This window comes from Gouania willdenowi, chromosome 3 (genome assembly GCF_900634775.1).
Source record: "Gouania willdenowi chromosome 3, fGouWil2.1, whole genome shotgun sequence".
NCBI classification, from domain to species: Eukaryota; Metazoa; Chordata; class Actinopteri; order Blenniiformes; family Gobiesocidae; genus Gouania; species Gouania willdenowi.
Genome location: NC_041046.1, coordinates 28,595,563 through 28,615,569, shown reverse-complemented (window position 1 = coordinate 28,615,569; position 20,007 = coordinate 28,595,563). Strand labels below are relative to the sequence as shown.

General features: G+C 37.1%; 1 protein-coding gene across 6 annotated transcripts in view; it reads left to right on the top strand.

The window, feature by feature from the left end:
- The window catches only part of tead1b (TEA domain family member 1b), a 61,373-nt gene that overhangs the window by 12,321 nt on the left and 29,045 nt on the right, over nt 1–20,007 (top strand). For all 6 annotated transcript variants that reach the window (XR_003676302.1, XM_028477190.1, XM_028477229.1 and 3 more), the window contains one exon: nt 7,907–8,159. Coding sequence is in view for 5 of the 6 variants with exons in the window: in XM_028477190.1 (XP_028332991.1) it covers nt 7,958–8,159 (202 nt within the window). In the remaining variant the exon portion in view is untranslated. The remainder of the gene's footprint in view (nt 1–7,906; nt 8,160–20,007) is intronic.

Genomic DNA, 20,007 nt, shown 5'->3' with positions numbered 1-20,007 from the left:
AAGTTTACATAAATCTGGAATTGTTTATTATGAAACAGATTGATTTATCGCTTGTGTTCATTGAACAATACATGACAAGAGGCCCTTGAAAAAATAATCGCATATTAAATCGCAATATTGAGGAAAAAAATGGCAATGAGAATATTTTCCCAAAGTCGTGCAGACGTATGATTAAGGCAAGGTAAAAGAGCAAGGCCCTGCAAATATTGTGGAGTTAGAATTTTTAAAATGGAAGTAACTGAGATATCTCTATATGAATTATTCTATAATTTAGACAATGATTCATGATTTCTGTCATTTTTACTTTTCCCTGCCGGCTGATTTGGTTGCTCTAAAGCCAGGTTTTGCCTTTATTGTAAAATTCTGTACGTGCCGTACAGAATTTTAGTTTTCACGTCTGCTATTATTTCATTTGTTTCCCTAATCGATTACGTTAATAGTACAGTATGCATTTTAATATCTTGAGTTTAAGCTAATTCATGTTTGTTTGCTTATATTTTTATTGCAGGCAGAACAAAAGTAACCCTTTGTGTTTTTTTTTTTTTCTCTGAATTTAGCTTTTTGTCCCCGTCTGAGCTCATTTTGATGTTTTTGATCAAAGACAACTTTTGTCATTGTTTTATTCTGTGCTTTTACTTGTCCACATATCCTGACTTTGTAAAGATTCCTTTAGTATTATTATTATTTTTTTGTATTCAGCATCTCAAGGCTATCAAATAAGCTGTCAAAAAATCCATTGCATACTTTTTTCCTGGAGTAATTAAATAGTTATTAATAAAAAAAAAAAAAAGAAAAAGTGGAATTTCCATTCACGCCAAGCTAAATGTTCATGGTTAGTTATGTGTTGCTTGAAATTGAGTGATTTTGACATCTGCGACAGTAATTATGCAAAGGCCACGAGGATCCGTCTTTTACAGCATGTTTAAAATGTTGAGTTTTGAAATCACATGGTAATTATAGTTTTACACACTGTGGCCTTAGCCACTGTGGGCCATTATGGGGTGCACAAAAGTCATTCACAGAATCATTATTGCTCCGTCTGAGATAACAGCACAAAAGAACTCCATGCAGAAAATTACATTTGAGACCTCTCATCTGCTATTTCATTACCTCGCTCTGACTGATGGATGAAATGGCTTCTCTTAATTTAAAGAGCTGGATTCCAGCTCCCAGAATCTTTTTTTAAATTTTTTTTATATATATATATATATATAATCTCCAGGTAAGTGTAATTTCCCATAATTCCGTGTCACACCTACTACGCTGCTTAGCTACCACAGAAGGTTGACGGACTGCGAGCGAGTCTCTTTAACGAAGAACCATTTCTATGGTGCACACCGTACAAAGGCAGAAGTATGCAATTATCTTTGTGCCACAAGTGTTTCACTGGGTGACATTAATACCTGCTTTTCACAAAAGTAATTGGCCTGCAGATCTCAAGGGACCAATATGTTGACAGCATATTCACATGACAGGGAGGCTACAATCTTTCGTCTTTATTATTTCACTATTTACAAAGCAGATTAAAACTTTCCTAATATATATATATATATATATATATATATATATATATATATATATACATCGTCCTCTTTAAAATATGAAAGAATACCCTTATTAATTGATGGTTAATTCTATTTTTTCTCTCTTCCATTTAATTGGTATTTAAAAACATTTAAATAATACTCGTCTTTATTTATTTTTATTATTCACAGCTTTCATCCATCTTTTTAATGGTTATTAAAATGTTGCGTTATCCTTCTCTGTGTTTTATTAATTTCATTAAATGTTATAAAAGAAGTTGTAAAAAAACAAGTCTTAGATATTTATTTAAAATTTCTGTATTCAAATTTAATATGTGCCATTATATGCCATTGTTCTACTGATATCTGTCTTTTTCTCAACCTTTTTTTTTTTTTTTTTTGCTCATCTACTGTTAACCTGTGCGACTACTTATTCAAATGTAACATTTTCTAATAATTCAAAGCCTAATAAATCCTTTTAGCAAGTGATAAAAAGGAAAAAGCAGATCAACTACTGTATTTTGTTAGTTTAATTCACAACATATTTGGTGCTCTCAGGCTTTTTTTTTTTCATGTGTTAATGTTATGAATATGTTAGTTTGTAGGGATGTCCCGATATGACTTTTTCACTTCCGATACGATACCGATATTGCAGCCTTGAGCATTGGCTGATACCGATATCGATCCGATGCGATATCAGCACGAATCATACATTCTTTTATTACTTATTTTGCAGTGTGGAATCTTACAAAAGACTTGATTATTTAAAAAAAAAAAAAAAACTGAAACATTTATTTTAAACCAATGGATTACATATAATTAACCTTTGAACAAAAAAAAAAGAAGATAGTGAAAAAATAAATCTAAAAAACCAATATGTATTATATTGGATATTGGGACACCCCTATTAGTTTGTATATTATGCTTGAAGGCTCAGACTGAACACAGATTTGAGTGGTGGCCTAGTGGTTAAGGACGCTGGGAGGGTTGCCGGTTCGAATCTCACCTGGGTCAGTCATTGCTGTGGGATGTTGAGCAGATCTCTTTATCCCTAACTGCTCCCCTGGCACCACAATATGGCTGCCCACTGCTCCTCAGGGATGGGTTAAATGCAGAAGACAAATTTCATATACGTAATAACATATATGACCAATAAAAGCAAAAGCCCCGATTTTAATTGAATTTATCCTTAATGTTCTCACTTACAGTTGTTACAAAGCAGTCATTATGTTACCATGGTTACTTTGAGACTTCTACACAGTAGTTTCAGTGAAAAGAAACTTGTTGCACTTTATTTTATGATGGCAGTTTGTAACGCTGCATTTTCTTTTTTCAATGAAAATGTGCAAAAACGCTAATAATAAATAATAAAAAGGATGTTTTGAAGCAAATAGTTTTCTGAATGATCAATATATTCTGATTCATATACAGCAACTTCATTTTTCATCTCTACGTTTAATTTTGATATTAACTGGATAGAATATCGAGATATATCGCGACGATATCGTATCGTGATACGAATCGTATCGCGATGATATCGTATCGCAACATCCTTGCCAATACTCACCCCTGAAACTGGTCACAAAATGAGTCCAAGTTGACTGACATTCGCTGATTTCTGCTTCAGTTTTTAACTCATGTTTAGTCTGTACATTTTGATTTAGAGCTGATTACTTTTGCTGCGCTAAGTTAATTTCCTGTTTTCTGTAAACACTGTTTTAATGTCTCTGTATAAACACATTATTAGAAGTGAACTTACTTTAGTTTTTTGTTGCACCTCATTAGAATAATTGTTTAAAAGGCAGGTGGACAACGATGAAATAATACTTTAAAAGGCTCTAACTTTTCATTGCTCTCAATAAGGTCGTTACAGTATCTTTATTGTCTTGTATTCAGCAGCGATTGTTACAGCCTAACTTGTGTAAGCTTTGATTTTAACAAGGGAACGTTTAGCAAATACTTCAAGTTCAGTGATTAGGTTTTGTTACATTTCTATTTTTAGGATTTAGACATTTTTTTTTTTTTGTTCTTTATAAATGTAGTTTTTGCGAACGAACAGTGCCTATAAAAAGACCCAGTGATGTAGTGGTTGGAATGGGAATGGGAATGTTTCCCCTCCCTCATCAGTTTGTGAGTCAGTTCTGCAGCGTCAGCAGTAAGCACACAAAAAAGTCAGTCAGTAAAAGCTGTCTGTGCTTTCTGGGAGGCTTTTTTTTTTTCTCGTTCCCTCCTCCAAAAGCTTCCCCCCCCCCGTCATGAACTGACATGCTGGAAGAAACATATGCTACTATTCCCACTTCCTGACAGCTTGTGTTTCTTGAATAGGATCCTGCTCAGAAAGGAAGCAGTTGTCTGGACAGATGACAGGGATTATAGGGAAACTCTGTGAACTATTGGAGAAGTATTTTTTAAAAGTAAAATAAAGAGTTAGCAGCCAGGCTGAAAACATAGACTCAGATTTCTGTTTATGTATCTCTTGGTGTGCCTGTGTAGAGTGATTATAAAGGCAGCTTGTGTGGAATGCAAAACTGTCTTTGTGTTAATTATGTCAGGACAGTTTGAATTGGGTTTCTTCCTTTAAACCAGTGGTTCTCAAAGGTTTTTTTTTTTTTTTGGCTCAGGTACCCCTGCTTTCTTTTATTTCTGAATCCAACTACCCCCTTTGTCAGATGACAACATTTTGATTGTGACCCCATTTTGATATCAATAATTTCTGGCCGCCCCAAATACTTTTTTTTTCTAGAATTATTTTTTTATTATGTTTGAGCTCAGATTTTTTTGTTTTTTTCACTCCCGCACAGGGTCCCGACCCCAAGGTTGAAAAATTCTGATTTAGTGGCTCCTGAATAGATTTATTTCTATAGTTTTCTTTTTTTTTGTAACCTATTCCAATCTATTGGAATAGGTTAGACTCAATTTTCACGACATGACGAGCCCTCTCCAAATGAAGATCATCGAAAAAGTCTTTGATTTCAAGCATGAATAATTACTTATAAGCAGAGTGGACCTATTTCTGACTTTGATTAGATTTCAGGAGGAGGTGTTGTACTTGGTGTTCACTCCACACTTCTTTCTCAATTTTTTTATTTCTTTGTGAAAATAATGGAATGTTGGTTCACTCTTGTTGTTAAACTGCTATTCATGGATGGTTAAATTCAGGAAAAATATGTATTTGTGACATATTGTATATGTGACAGTAGGGCTGGTGATATATTGATTTTCAAGATGTATTGAGTTTTCTATTTTGGTGATATAGAAAATTCCAATATTGCCTTTATTTATATATATATATATATATATATATAATTTTTTTTTCTATAGTTTATTTTTTATCAAAAAACTTGTTTTAAGAGTTTCTGCTTTTGCTTCACTCTCAGAAAAGCATGAAAAGCACAGTTAGATGGATTTCTGAATGCATCCTAACCCAGGTCTTGCCCTAAGCAAGCCACACTACAGAACTCACTCACACGTGCTGTCCCTTACAGGAGAAAAAGCCAAAAGTGGCACATATTGTGCAGCTGTTTGGTAATAAATGTGCCTGTGTGGCATTTTGCACCAGCAAATTTAACCCAGAATTGTCTTTCTGGTCAGACTTCATTTGAATTAAAATTATTCAGATTTGTATCGTATATCGTCATTTTGAGAAAAAATATTGAGATAATAGTTTTGGTCTTTATCACGCAGCCCTATGTGACACTAAAGTTATCTTCTTCATTCTATATGTATCTGTATGAATGTTTTAAATAATACCTGTGACTTTTTCTTTTGCGTGAGTCCAAAATATTTTTTATTGGGATTTTTATTGGGATTTTCAGCTCAATGCTGGATTTGAAAATGTCTAGAAATTGAAGTGAGACTGGTCCAACCATTGGGCTACAATCTACATATTAACCCTCTTCGGAGCTCACAGCCTAATGTAAAACCATCTCTTTAGCCTGATGAAGAGGAGAAAATAAGCATGAGGTCCGTGCTACATTTCTGTTTGCTTCATGTGACTGATGTGGAAGCTCTCAGAGTCGACAGCTGCATTGATTTTGAAAAATGCTGCTGTTTTTTAGAACCTGTCTGAGTATTTCCTCTCTACCGACAGTACCAACAGTACGAAGAAATCGATTTCTTACACTTGTTAGAGTCAGTACTCGCCTCAAGGAGTAGCTGATCATACAGCTGATACATTTGAACGATTTTGACCTAACGGGCTGTGTCTGTCTTCGTAATGCTGTTGACACTCTGCCTCATTTTGTTTCCTCCATATTCGACAAGTGTCATTCCGACTGAGGGGATGAAGCTATAGTTTGGAGGTTGGTGGTTTAACTTGTGGCGGCGTCTGTCCCTGTGTCTAAGTACTTTTACTTTTATTGGAGTTTTTCTTTAAACTCTTACAATTATTACATCTGGACGGCCCTGAAGGTCTGTGATTATCCTAAAGCTTGTGTTTTATCCTTCTCTTTATCCACAATAAAAAAACAAGTACAGACCACATGTAATACATCTCTTCATTTTAAAAGGCATGGACATTAAGCAATTATTTACTTCAAAGTGTAAATGTGTCATGAGAGCCGTTACCTTTAAAATGCGTTAAAATTCCTCAAAAACATGTTTTGTCACATCAGAAAAATGACAGATGTAGAGACGGACAGATAGATACTTAAATAATCCCCAAAAGGAAATTCCTTCACCAGAAACCTAAGGACATCGTTGAACCATTACAAAGTATTTTCTCAGACTCGAGCTACAAATGCCAGTCTGACCAATGCAGTGTGTCAAATGTTTTCCATTCATGAAAACCTCACAGTGTGCAATGACTTCATCAGTGTACATTTTCATTCTGAAACAGTTGGTAGACAATTGGTGGGGGGATACGACTGCCCAGACTAACAGACTGTTTCTAAAACATAATCATGTCTGGAAGCTGCATATTAACTAGGAGAAGCTTGAACACATCATTTACTACTGCTTATCTGAAACGTTCTCCATCTTGGTGAGTAACTTGCTATCTCTGTGCTGAGCAGCTCAACTTCTCTATTGAGATGATTTTCTGAAGGTCCAAAACATGGGCGAATGCAGTTAAAATGCTAAATTGCGCTCATATTGCCTGCACACGGTGTAATGCGTCTAAAAACCAATCTGATTGGTAATCTGCAAATTACACCCAGTCCTGCTATTTTACAATAAATAAGCTTCCTAGTTAAAGTTGTATTAAAAACAAGACACAATGAGCGAATTAAATCAGACTTTAAACTGTACAGAAAGCAGTGTGCACTGGGTTATTCCAATTTCAAGAGAGTGCAAGATTATACTGTATCTTTCCACCTATAAAGAATACTCCTGTATGTTCGATTAGAAGATTCTGTGGACCATTTGGAAATTTTGGCCTTGCAGACTTATTCGTATAGTGGGAGCTTAAATAGAGTTGTCAAGTATGGCCAAATGAGTATATGTTTGAAGGTTGGATGTACAAAGAGATTTCCATACTCTGTACTCTGTAGTGGTATGAAGTGGTTTATTTTCGGGTGCAAAGTAAAATAGCATGTGCGATTTCCCTGGTTTAATTCTATGGGACTTGCGCATGATGAATGTATTTGTTGTTTTTTAACTAATTTTTAAAATAAATGTTTTGAAATGAGCAAATTATTCCAAAATAACGGATGCACACACTTGGGGTATTTGGAAGCCGTTGACAAAGGTTCAGGTCGAACAGATGCCGCGTCGGGGAGATATTTGCTCCACAAACACACACACACACACGCACGCACGTTGACCATTCTTGCATTATAGATAGATAGATATAGATATTGTTAAATCTTCTAAAATTGTATGGTACTGGATAATAATTCACTTAAAGATCATTTTAGGTTATTAAAACTTGTGGCATCGCCATATCTGTTAAAGGGATACTTAACCCAAATGACAGGCAGCGCAACTGATAGACTATAATCTATTAACTTTACTATTAGGATTGAGAGCCATTTTAAAGCTGCATTTGCTATCTACTTGCTGGGCCGGGCTCGGTCTTCATTTCTATATTTTACTCAAGCTCTGGTGCTGCGCGGCAAATCATCGGTCAGGGGATGCATTTCAATTAACGCAAGAAAGATGCAAAAAGGAAGCTGAAGAGGTGAATTTAAGGCTGGCCTCTGGAATATTAATACATTATTTAAAATATGTATATAGAGCTTGTACCGATTTGAATAGTATTGGGTTTAATTATGGCATTGGCTATCCTATATAAAATGTCGCTTTTATTCTTGGTTATATTTAAGCCTGTTCTGCTTTGTGTCATCCCAAATTTGCTTCCAAAAGAATTGATTTGTATTTTCAAACAATGTCTTTGCTTTTCAGTTTTGTGACGTTTGTGTTGTTTATTCTTTTGGGATCTCTAGGTCTCTCCCCAGTTTGCTCCAGGCTTTAGCTTGGAGAGCCCAACCGCCACCATGGATCCCAGCAGCTGGAGCGGCAGCGAGAGTCCTGCCGAGGACATGGAGAGGATAAGCGACTCTGCAGACAAGCCTGTAGATAATGATGCCGAAGGGGTGTGGAGTCCTGACATTGAACAGAGCTTCCAGGAGGCTCTGGCCATCTATCCTCCATGTGGGCGCAGGAAGATCATCCTCTCTGATGAGGGAAAGATGTATGGTAAGTGCAGATGGGTGTGTTTGTATTATGTGATTTGGAACCTTTAGCTTTGGTTTTGATTTCCCCCTGAATGCTCAGAAAGCCTCAAGGCACGGTTGAACATTTTAAGTAAAGCAGGGAGAATGTACCATTATATTACCTGGGAAGTCCACAGAAAGAACTGCCTAAGGAAAAAAAAGTTTTCAATTGAAGTAAAAAATATAGCACATTAAAGGTGTTGGGCTTAGACAATGTTTATTTTGTTTCATCTACCTCATGGTGTTGTTGGTCAGCAGACGTGAAAGATGCGATCGTAGCTCTTGAAACTCAATTCAAAACTTAAAAAGACAAGAAGCGTCACACTCTTAATTTTGCTTTCTTTTTTATAGATGAACTTTTAGTGTTTGGATTAGGAAACGTTTTAGTTGTAAACTTAATAGTTCCTTTCCATAAAAGACAATTTTAGGTCTTCCACTGGGTGATTTGTTAAAAGTGAAAACAGAGGAAACACAAATTAAAACATATATGTGATGAACAATAAAGTTGAGGGGTCTGCTGTACAGAATTGGCTCCTAAATTATATTCATAAGAAAATCAACAGTTTCACTTTTCACTTTTTGCCCACCTAAATCTAAAATAAACTATTAATGTGATTGTGGTGGTGGTGGTGGTAACTATGCTGCTACTACTCTGGTTAACAAAAGTGAAGTGAAGCAGCATGAAGCATTAGTCAGTAGCAGATGGCGACTCGGTTACCACCAGCTGTGCCACTGTCTCCGTCCACCTTCCCCACTATTCTGGCTGCGTGATGTCATGGACCGTCAGTGTCACGTGACCTCCTCTGGCTGGAAGTGATGTAAATCCCTGAGCTACAGCAAAACCCCGGAGGTGCTACTACAAGAACGTAGGCTCAGACATTAAGACCCTCCCCGCTGCCTCTTCCAACAATTCTCTCATTTCCCCTTAGCGGGAGAATGCCAGAGAAACTGCTTCTCTGCTGCAAAAATGTACATTTGTTTTTCCAAAAACTAATAAAAATAAGCAGTTTTGGAAGTCCTGCTTCTCTTCTCCTGAACATATTCTACCTTTATAAGTAACCACATTTTCTAGTAAACTTTGCGATAAAGATTATTAAAAGGCCTCAATGTCATGGATGATTAATGATTAAATGTTAATTAAATCGTTATTCTTGGTCTTCTAATCCAGGGGTTTTGTTTTTTGGTGCCGAATCGATCCTATAACTCTGCTGAAGAGACAGAAAACTGTTGGGTTGAAGAGAAGTTCTTCCTGCCAGATGTGCTGTGGATCTAGTTGCAGATGTCTCACAGTCAACTGAATCCTTGTGCTACATTAGAGAGGAAATAATTAGGAGCAGAGAAGAAATCCACAACTAAATAAGAGTGTTTGTTTTTTAAAAAAAACAGCAACAACCACGGATATCTTGATATTTTTATTACGGTAATATAGAGGAAACTATGTCCCAAAATGAAGAAAGTCTTGTCAGTGTTAGGAGAGACAAAGCAGGAAAGTTTAATTTAATTTGAATAGATGGAGGCAGTTTTGGAATGTAGTCTTATTTATACAGTTTTGTAAATATTTGTGTCTTCACACTTGTATCATTTAAAAAAAAAAAAAAAGAGTGTGAATTCTTGCTGCAATAACAGTAAATACTTGACGCTATGGGTCAGTCTATCAGCAGATGGATGATGCCTGCATTAACATAGAAGCTACAAATGTTTAATAGTGATATCACAGGAGACACAGCCAATGGGTTTGTGACTGTGGGGTGTGCCCAGTAATTATCTCACTGTCAGAAAAACCACTATATACTCAGCGTTGTGTATCTTATGAGCTTTACATTTACAGCTTGCTCAGCTCTTTAAATCAGGGGTCCCCAACACCTGGGTCTGTGGACCATTTTTGGTACCAGACTGCAAAAAATAAATTCAAAAAATCCTCTTTTATGCATGTTTCGGTAATTTAATCTTGTTTGACAAATTGTCATTTACGTCTTCGCGTTCACGTCTCCTTTATTTCACAGCATTTGATTAGACTCAAACTTCAAACTTTGTCTGGTATGATACATTGGTGGTGCCACACAAAAGGTTGGACGCCACTGCTATAAAAATTAATGTTGATTAATGAGAGCAATATTGATATACATAGATTTTTCTGGTATTTTTTATAAGCTTAGAGGTAAAATATTCTACACAGTGTAGAAAACATTATGTTTTATGTTTTTACATATTTGTGCAAAGTCAAGGACACTATTCATAGCATGTTACATCCTAAATGTACAAGTGAAAGCTATTTTGTAAAGAGTTTATTAACATTGCCAAAATGAAGCGCACATAAGAGAACTTTGCCCTGTTGAATTTGAAATACTTCATGTTCAGATGTTGTTTTTGGAAACACATTAGAGCTGTTTGACTGATCAAAAGCTACAATGCTATCCTCTTAACCCATGTTTACACACCACAACATGTTTTTGTTGCATTGCCATTGTAAAGTCATAATAATCTTTGGCCAAAAGGATTTTACTATTTCTGCCCCTTTGTAACTAAACCCCAAAAAAACAAATGTACTTGTGTATGAAGTAGTGCTGTTAATTGATCCCAGTCCAACTCTTGACATTTTGGTCAAAGTATTTCAATTTAATGGATTTTGTTGGAAAAAGTTAGTGACTGTCCTCTGTGGGTTAAAAATCAGCTATTACAATCAAAATTATTATGTCAATAACTAACCCTTTTGGCTCCACCCCCCTAAAAACTAGCACCTGTAGACTCTAACCTGTGGCGAGGAGGTTGGATTGAGCGAATTGTGAATAGAAAAGTATAGTGAGTATTGAGTAGGTAGTTAGCATAGCATAGATTGTTCTTTGAAGATTTTACAGTATAGACTGGGCGTGTCTTAACTGCACCATGAGCCCCGCCTATAATCGAGGCATTTTTTTTAATTTTTTTTAATTTCCAGCCTAGACGCACATCAGCCAAAACCTCAGGGTTTACTTACTCTTTAAATTTGTTTTTAATTAATTATGAATTAATTCATAGTCATCTATCCTCATTGTCTTTTATAATATATATTTAGACCACCTCTTGGTTGAAGTTGTGCAACAACGTCTGACTACAATGTAGCAAAAGACGCAAACATTGTCTGTGTTTGTTAATCTCATATAATCAGAAATGTGAGCATAACCTGTACACTAATCTTGCTCCTGTCATGTTGTGTGTTAGCAATATGTGATGGAGGTGTACCCTCCTTTGTCCCCTGTATAAGATAGATAAGCGAAAGGAGCCTGCTGCTACCTTAAAGCTGATATTCGGAGTTTCTGAGAAATCTATGTTTATGTATCATTCTTTTGAAATGCAAAAAAAATACCGAACTAGTCTTTTACTATGGTCTACTGCTAGACCCCTATACAAATGGAAACGATCGCCGACTGAACCCAGCCAATAGGCTTTGACTTCCTGTTTTTGAGACTGTCAATCAAAGTGAATGCGGAACTGTACACGGAAACAAGGGAGCGCGTCACAACAGCAAACAGGTACCTGACTCATAGACCTATATCAATGTGACCCGATGCAACCTTGTTATGTTCCACGATGCGCATGCAGAAAAGTAGAGGTGTGGTTTCTGGTAGACTGGGAGAGGCAGGGGAGGAAGTGAGGCTGTTAGGGATGCCCCAAATTCAAATCCAATATTTGTTTTCAGGCTAATATCGAACCAATATCCGATATCGATATATTGGATCGGGACAACCCTAGAGGTTGTTGAGGGCGGGACATCGAGACGTCCTCTCAGAAACTCCGGATATCAGCTTTAAACAAAAAAAGGGTAGGGGGTATAGATAATGAATTGATTGGTTATATCAATATTTTAGTCTGTGGGTTTCAGGAGCTTGTTGACATGCCCCCTATTGTTTTAAAAACAAGACTGAAACTCAGTACAGTTCACACTTTTTATCTGTGTCTTTTACATGTTTTCTTTTGTATATGTGCATTGCATGGGAGGGCAAATCTATTTGTTTTGCACAAATTACATCAAACAAACTGAACAGACATACCAAATATTGAAGCAACGGAACGAAGCATAGAACAAGAAAGAAAGAAAGAGAGTACAACCAAGACAAACAGATTAGATAACAATAGGCTAAAACAGAAAACAGATCAAACTAATATCCTACTTCAGCTTGAGACCATCAATCCAAAACCAATCTGCTGGCAAATGTAAGCATGAAACCCAAACCTCGCTTGCTTTCTCTGTATTAAGGCTGTGTGATTTATTTTGTCTTTGACTTTCATTGGTGTAGTGGCCCTTCCTAATTATACAGCTCTTTCAAATGCCATCAGAGACAATTAGTTACCAATGGTGAGGTCCTCTCTGCTACAATGTATTGGTTTGTCCTGAAGCACCTGGTAATTTGTTTTTTAACAGAGGCAAGAGGAAGGGTTGTGCCAGTCATAGTGAGGCTGATGTGGTACTTTAACCAACCCACAAGGTTTTTACTAGACACAGCCAGACACTACATAAAACCTCTCATGGCATCCGAGATGAAAGCCGACTAGAAGAAGACAGGTATTTTGTAGTTGAGAGACCCTGGGGATGGCGTACTGTTCCATACACAGAGCTCATCACAAAAGGAGCTGCCCTGAGTGCCCTTAAAGCCCTTTGTTATCCTGGACTAGAGTGCAGTTAATTAGCAACAGTCTCTATAGCAACTGTGGTGCAGTACAAAACACTTTCTAATTTCTGCTTCTTACCTTATTGTGGTGTTTACCTAAAGTGTTTGGGATGTGCCAGGACCAGTGTTGGCTGTCCAATGTGCCCATTCTCTGATTTTTTTTTTTTTTGGTTGTGGCTGCAGAAGAAGACACAACATCTTTGTGGCATGCATCGTGGTCAATACTTAGGAGAATATTATAGAAAGTAAAAGGAAACAGGGAGCGCTGGCCATGAGCCAGAGGCCTCCACCTGCTGTGCTAGGCTGCATTCATTTATCCCAGAAATGGGTTGATAAATGAAACAACACGCCTCACTCAAATTCTATCTTTATTCATTGAGTTAAGTATTTGCACTAGCCACCCAGCTAAATGACATGGCTGATTTTTTGTTTTTTTCATTTACCTCTAAAGAAGAAAAATAAAGCGTATTTTTTACCAAGTAAATATTAATACATTTTCAACTTATTGCATGTATTACACAAACATGTTGCTCAATCCAAAATGCCCCAGACCAGACATGGTAAAAATAAATAATTTATGGCCATGAAATACAAATTCATGGCCATAAAATACTACTTTGTGGCCACAAAATACTAATTAATAATGTTAATATCTTTCCCAAAAGTTAGCGTGGCTAGTTGCTGGCAACTTCAGATGCAGTCAGAGTACTGATGAGCTGCACTCATTGATACCCTGTTGCTTTTATTTATGTTGCACAATTGTTCAGTGTTAATATGTGAGTCAGTGTGTGTTCAGCTCTGTGGTTATGGTTGTATTTATAAATGATTACATTATTATTATTATTACTATTACAATTGTTTAATAATTGTATAACATCAAAGCTGATATCCGGAGTTTCTGAGAAACCTATGTTTATGTATCATTCTTTTGAAATGCGAAAAAATGCCCAACTAGTCTTTTACTATGGTATACTGCCAGTGGTCATTCATATACGTCAATGTATGTAAGTCCCGCCTTTGTCCTATAGACCCCTATACAAATAGAAAATTGCACCGCGATCGCCCAGCCAATAGACTTCAACTTCCTCTAGCAGAGTCTGTCAATCAAAGTGAATGCACGAAAACAAGGCAGCGCGTCTCAACAGCAAACAGGTATCACTCTGAGCAGCATAGCATCATGGAGGAGCGCTCTGAAACTCCAGTTACCCATTCCACGATTGCCAACGTATGAAGCTTCTACTAAAAAACATAAGAAAAGTCCGGGTACAAAGCTTGCAGATAAACGTCTTCGTGACAGAATTTATCTCAGAGCTGCTTTTCAAAGGTGGAGGGACTTGCGGCTTTTAAAAGGATTCAGAACGGACCCTGATTTGGTGACATTTTTCATGGACAAGTAATAAACATGTTTTAATCAAACTACCATAAGTGTTTTACAAGTGAAAAACAATACTACACGTGTGTTGGTGTGTTAAACGTTGTTATGTTCCGCTATACGCGTGCACAAGTTTGATTAATATATATAAATATATATATATACAAAAGTTTGATTAATATATATAAATAAATATATACACAAAAATTACAGTCAAGAAAAATATTTTCAAAATGCAAAGCATTAAGCACAGCTGCTCATCAAAGACCAACAATAAAAAGCACATTTAGTGGAGCCAGCCAGTAGCAATACCGCTGTGAACATAACCCTGGTGGCTCGGCGGGATAGTGGCGGTCAGTTGTCTCTGTCACTGTTATTTTGGGAGTCGAGGGCTGACAGGTTTGGGAACCCCTGCTTTAGAAGAACTTCAATAGCTTTCACACACGTAGGTGTCTGCTGATAATAAATGATTGGGTCAGTGTGAGCGTCTTTCGGCTGGAGGAGGGTCTTCTTCTACTGATTATTAGAGGTTGTAATGTAAATGAACAGGTTGGTGCGCTAGCGCCCCCTCAAACTGTGGTCAAAATCTGAATTGTTAGGTTTAATTTCAGGTAAACGTGACTGTGCCGTTCTCATTCATTTATGACGTCTTGCGGCACACGTGTGCGATCCACACAAAATACCTCTACGATCGACCGGTAGATCACAATCGATGTATATTGTGCACCTCTGGTCTACAGATACAACAAAAAACACATAGGGTTGACAATGGGCTGGTGTTTGATATGCTTTTAGGTTTCCATTAGAGACTCTCTCTATCTACACATTGTCATTTGATGTAAAGCTTTTCTGATTTACTATTCTACTGTTTGCTCTGCCATCTTGTCAGCAATCCAGCCTAGACCCCTCCTGAGGGAACTAAGTGGCACTTGGTTTGCAGAGATGCCAAGGATGAGTTAGATGTAATGAGCAGCCCTGGCTTGCCCCCGATGGCCCAGCACTGTGCTCCTCTGGGTCTCGTCTCATCGGGGCGAGCACGCTTGCAGAGACAGCGAGCGGACCTGATCCTCCCTGCTGTGCAGATAATGAGGAATTCTGGGATCAGCTCAGGCTCCCTGAGTCACCTGCATTCACTCATAATGGAGTGTGAGGAACTTCATTGCAAGAGAGGCATCACACACCTTCAGAATACCATAATCCCCTCATTCGTTCCCCATTGTCAGAGCATAAGCACCGTGTTGTCACATACATGGTAGTGAGAAAAGGCCAATTATTTTATGTCTTCCTCAAAGGAAGTAACTTTTGAAGGTGTAAATAGCACTGATACAATTATGCTGCAGGGAGATTTAAGCTTTTATGGTTAGGTTATGATGAACTGGTGATCTTTTCATCAAGAATCATACAGAGCTTTGTGCTTCTTTTAGCTTTCTGATGACAGGAGGCAAACTTGCACCTCTGCAACAATAAGCATGTGTCTGCTTCTTCTGTCTTAGCAGTACCTTTGGTTCTACAGAGATATTTTTGATTAGTTATTTTTAATTAGAATCAGAAAAGTGTTATTGGCCTACAATACAGTTAAAAACAATACAAGGAATGTGACTTGGTCGATGGTGCAAAAAAAACAAAACAAAAAACCAACCAGAAAAATAATAAGAATAATAGCAATAATCGTAGTAGTATATATATAAAGGATGATTCATACACTACATATATACAAGTATTGCAGGTAATAGAAATAGACCAGGGTCATTACTTTTGACACATTTGCTGACAATCATTATTTTTTCCTAGTCTAACCATTGCTGTAGCAAAGCTCAGAAATCTGCTAGTTAAAAAGTCATGTCATGTGACGAACCAGCAATGTTTATGAAACCTAAGAGAAGAAAATGTTTCACACGAGATGTGAAAGTCGGTCCTTTATGTCAATTTGTCTCTTCAACTAATATTTTCCAGTCCTTTGCTGATATAGCTTTTTTGCACATTCATTTTTTTTTTAGCTGCGCACATGTCCAGATTGTAAACGTTTTGATTTCCTGTAGGGTTTTTTTTTGTTTTTTTGCACATGGTCCACTTTTTTTTTTTGTGCCTCTGAGGCTAATGAGAGTCGAGGCCAAACTGGAGCTGTGTCGATGTTTCCCAGTTGCTGCGCACCAAATTAATTTGTAAATGTGTGTAATTTCGTGGCAGTGTGTTCCGGAGGACAGATTGTAGCTTGAACTCATGTCCGTATTTTACGTGTTAAACATAACATGTAAACCGTGTTGGATTCCAGTCCATAGCTCGATGTTCTGAGCTGTCAGGGAGTTCATGGCTCATGTGTGAGAACGCTACTGATGCAGTGAAAAAACATTGCGAGGTTAAGGGTTTATTGTGGAAAATGTATTTTAGTCATGCAGGAAACAATTACTGCTCAAAATCATGAAGTCAGTCTCAGATTATATTAGTTTACTGGTATATGGAAGTCTATATTAACAGAAGATTCATGGCTATTTAATTCAAGTTTTTCATTGCAAGTTTACTCACTATTATGGCTGATATTTCTGTGGTTGTCTGCATGCCTGAATCGGTACACAGGGGTGTGTCTCTGCTCTGGGGTCTGTGTGTGAGGCCCTCTGAGCCACACAGCTGGTTTCAGGTTGCACGTCTCCAATTGGCTGCTTTTCTTTGACTAAAACACACAGAGATTCTGCGCTCCTTAAAGATGCAGTGTCACCATTTGTTCAGTCTTCAAGAAAAAAAAAAAAAAATCCCATCTGTTTTGTGCTGATTATATCATATACTGTAGATGAAACGCTGTTATTCACATGAGATCATCTTCCTCTGATGGGACCATTTTGTGTAATCCACATATGAATGTCATGCACTGTTATGCTCTCTTTGGAAGCCCAGCGACTACACTGCATCACTATAACAGACGTCTTTTCCTTTTCTGCTGTTATTTGGTGAAATGTCGCTCAGTGCCCAACAGCACTGATTAATACAAAAACAGAAGTACCTTTAGTGTTGAAAAAAATTAGATTTACCTAAGTAAGTGATGGTTTATTTTGTTGTGACTGTCAAATAAGGCTGCACGATTATGGCCAAAATGATAATCACGATTATTCATCATGTTAGGAAAAACATCTGCATTTTTATTTAACTACTTTTTAACAAACAATATATGAACAGTTTAGAGTGCAAAAAGAAAAGCTTTAAACAAGAATAATGGTAAATACTGTAAAATGTACCCTAAAATGTACTATGGGCTAAAATTATACCCTTTGTTTGTTTTTTAAAACTTCAATTCATTAAATGAAAACTTTTTGGTCAAGGCGCTCCCAGCTTGTGTTAATAATTACAAAAAAAAGGAGAGACCTAATAGCCCGCTGTAGCCACAAAGTTTGACTTTTCATTTATTCATATTGGTCACAGCGAAGATGTCCTCCTTTGTGCTCGGATGCCGAATTGATCCCGAGAGATTGAAAATATTGATTTGACTCAGTGGCTTACTCTGCTGTGGAGAAAGGGAGGCATCCTGACTGTTAGCACCATGTTCACACATTGGACGCGCCACACAGCCGGTTCCTCAGGAGACTCATAATTACAGCCGTCCTTTCAGATTAGTACAGCAGCCTGTCCAACTGCGGCTTCACTCCCTGGCCATTTATTTCATCCTCTTCCTCTCCCGAGAGGTGGAACTCAACACAATGACCAGGCCAGCCTCTACAGTAATGTATGTGATGATAAACACAGTGTCCCTTAATTGATAGAGTGATTCAGACGAGGGCTGGCTGTGCAAATTGATCCCCTGTGTGTATATTGCACAGAGTTGGAACTAGTAGGTTTCAGCTCTGGCCTTATTTGAGAGGTGTAAAGCCGGGAGAGAGGAACGAGACTGGACTGGACCCGCTGAGTGATAAAGAGGCTGTCTTTATGTCTGAATACAGGCACAGTTCAGCAGAGGTTGGTTGCTGTAATCCCCTCAGTGTCTCCAGGAAGGCTCAGGTTGGTGACCTGTGCTTTGTGATGTCTTGTAAGACTTTGAAAGAACACCTCACCTTTAATCCCCCGCTGCTCAGCTAACACATTAGCTCAATCGCTACTGACCCAGCCCCTGCAATAAAGCCTTTTATCTAGCTCAATAAGGTCAGCCAAAGTTAAGTATTGATTTCTTTTGGTGTCCAGAGGAAAATGGATCTTTAAAATGCTGTTAATTACAGCCGTACACTACGCTTTATAGTGAGGTAGATTTTTTATTTATTTATTTATTATTAATCCTAGAGGATCTTACTTTTTATGTTAAGTCCTGTTGGCAGAAACTGTGCTTGAAAGCAGAAATAAAACAATCCCAATCATGAAAACATTAATACCAGATTTTACTATTTAATTAATAGATACTTCATTAATTTTAATTAAATTATCCCAAGTGTGGAGAATTAAAAGCAAACATGGGACTTTGACCAGGCCTGAGCGATAAAAATGACAACAATATGCATCACAATAGATGTGCGATCAATATCAATAGAAAATATCTGCGATAAATTTGTTTGATTAAGCATTTATTTAAAGTTTATATTTGCACATTGACCAGTTTGTTTATTTAATTGAGGTTTTTCTATTCTTTCCATAGTCGTGTTGACCTCTTTTTGAATGTCGAATATTATGTTTATGGCTATTCTTCATCTGGTCCTTAAAAAAACGAATTAATAATTATCGATATCGACTAATATGAAACACTTATATCGTGATACATTTTCCAGGCATATCGCCCAGCCCTAACTTTGACCAGTACAGCCTTTGTTTCTTTCCAGGCACGTATAACAATTAATGACCTTTATTAACACGACGAGTTGAGAGTTTTTTGGAAACACAGTTAATTATTGTTGACTTTAGTCATCCTCTGTCACCAAGATACTTGTTTCAGTCTGGCCTCAGATATAGAACACCAATGGGCCGTTTTGTGGCATTAGTAAGCTCTCATCTTTCGTTGCAGCGTTTGCACGTTTTGCTGCCTGTAGGCCCTAAGGCAGGGCTATTCAACTACACTTTGCTGTGGGCCATATTGTCTGAAGGCTATGGTTTGTGGGCCAAACATTCCTGGTACAGTTGCTCTCGTAGTGACTCTGACACAAAGCACCATCACATTTTCAATATATTTATTGAACTGTTTAAATTCTATAAACAGAACCGGTTGGATTTTTGTACAAGTAATAAAAAATACAAGCAGCTTCAAGTTTAATTAAATAATAATCACAGCACCTGTGGGTTAAAAAGTGCAAGAAATAAATAAACTGAAAAACATAACCAATTCCGGTTTTCATTACATAACAATAACAGCACCTTCTAGCTTTTTGTGCAAGAAATTGAAAAAACAACAACAATAATAACAACATAACTAGCTTCAGGTTTAACTTTTAAAAAAAAAGGAAAAAAAAGCATGGTCACAAAGGCACACACCTGTTGGATTTTGTGCAAGACATTTATAAAAAAAAAAAAAAAAAAAAAACATAAGCTTCAGCTTTCATTTTTAGGGCACAGTCACAAAAAAAAAACCTGCTCACTTTCTATGCAAGAAATAATAATAATAATAATAATAATAAAAACAACTGAAAAACATGACCAGCATCCAGTTTAAATAACAGTAACAGCACTAGTTTGCTTTTTGTAGGGAGATACTAAAACTCCGAGACATACCGGAAACGGAGTGAATTCTGCCCCGTACTACTACTACTACATGCACAGGCTGTAACATCACCAAGTTTGTACCAGTTGTTAGAGCTACTATATTTACTAGGGAGCAAATATTTATTCCTGGTTATGATTTTCCAGAGTTT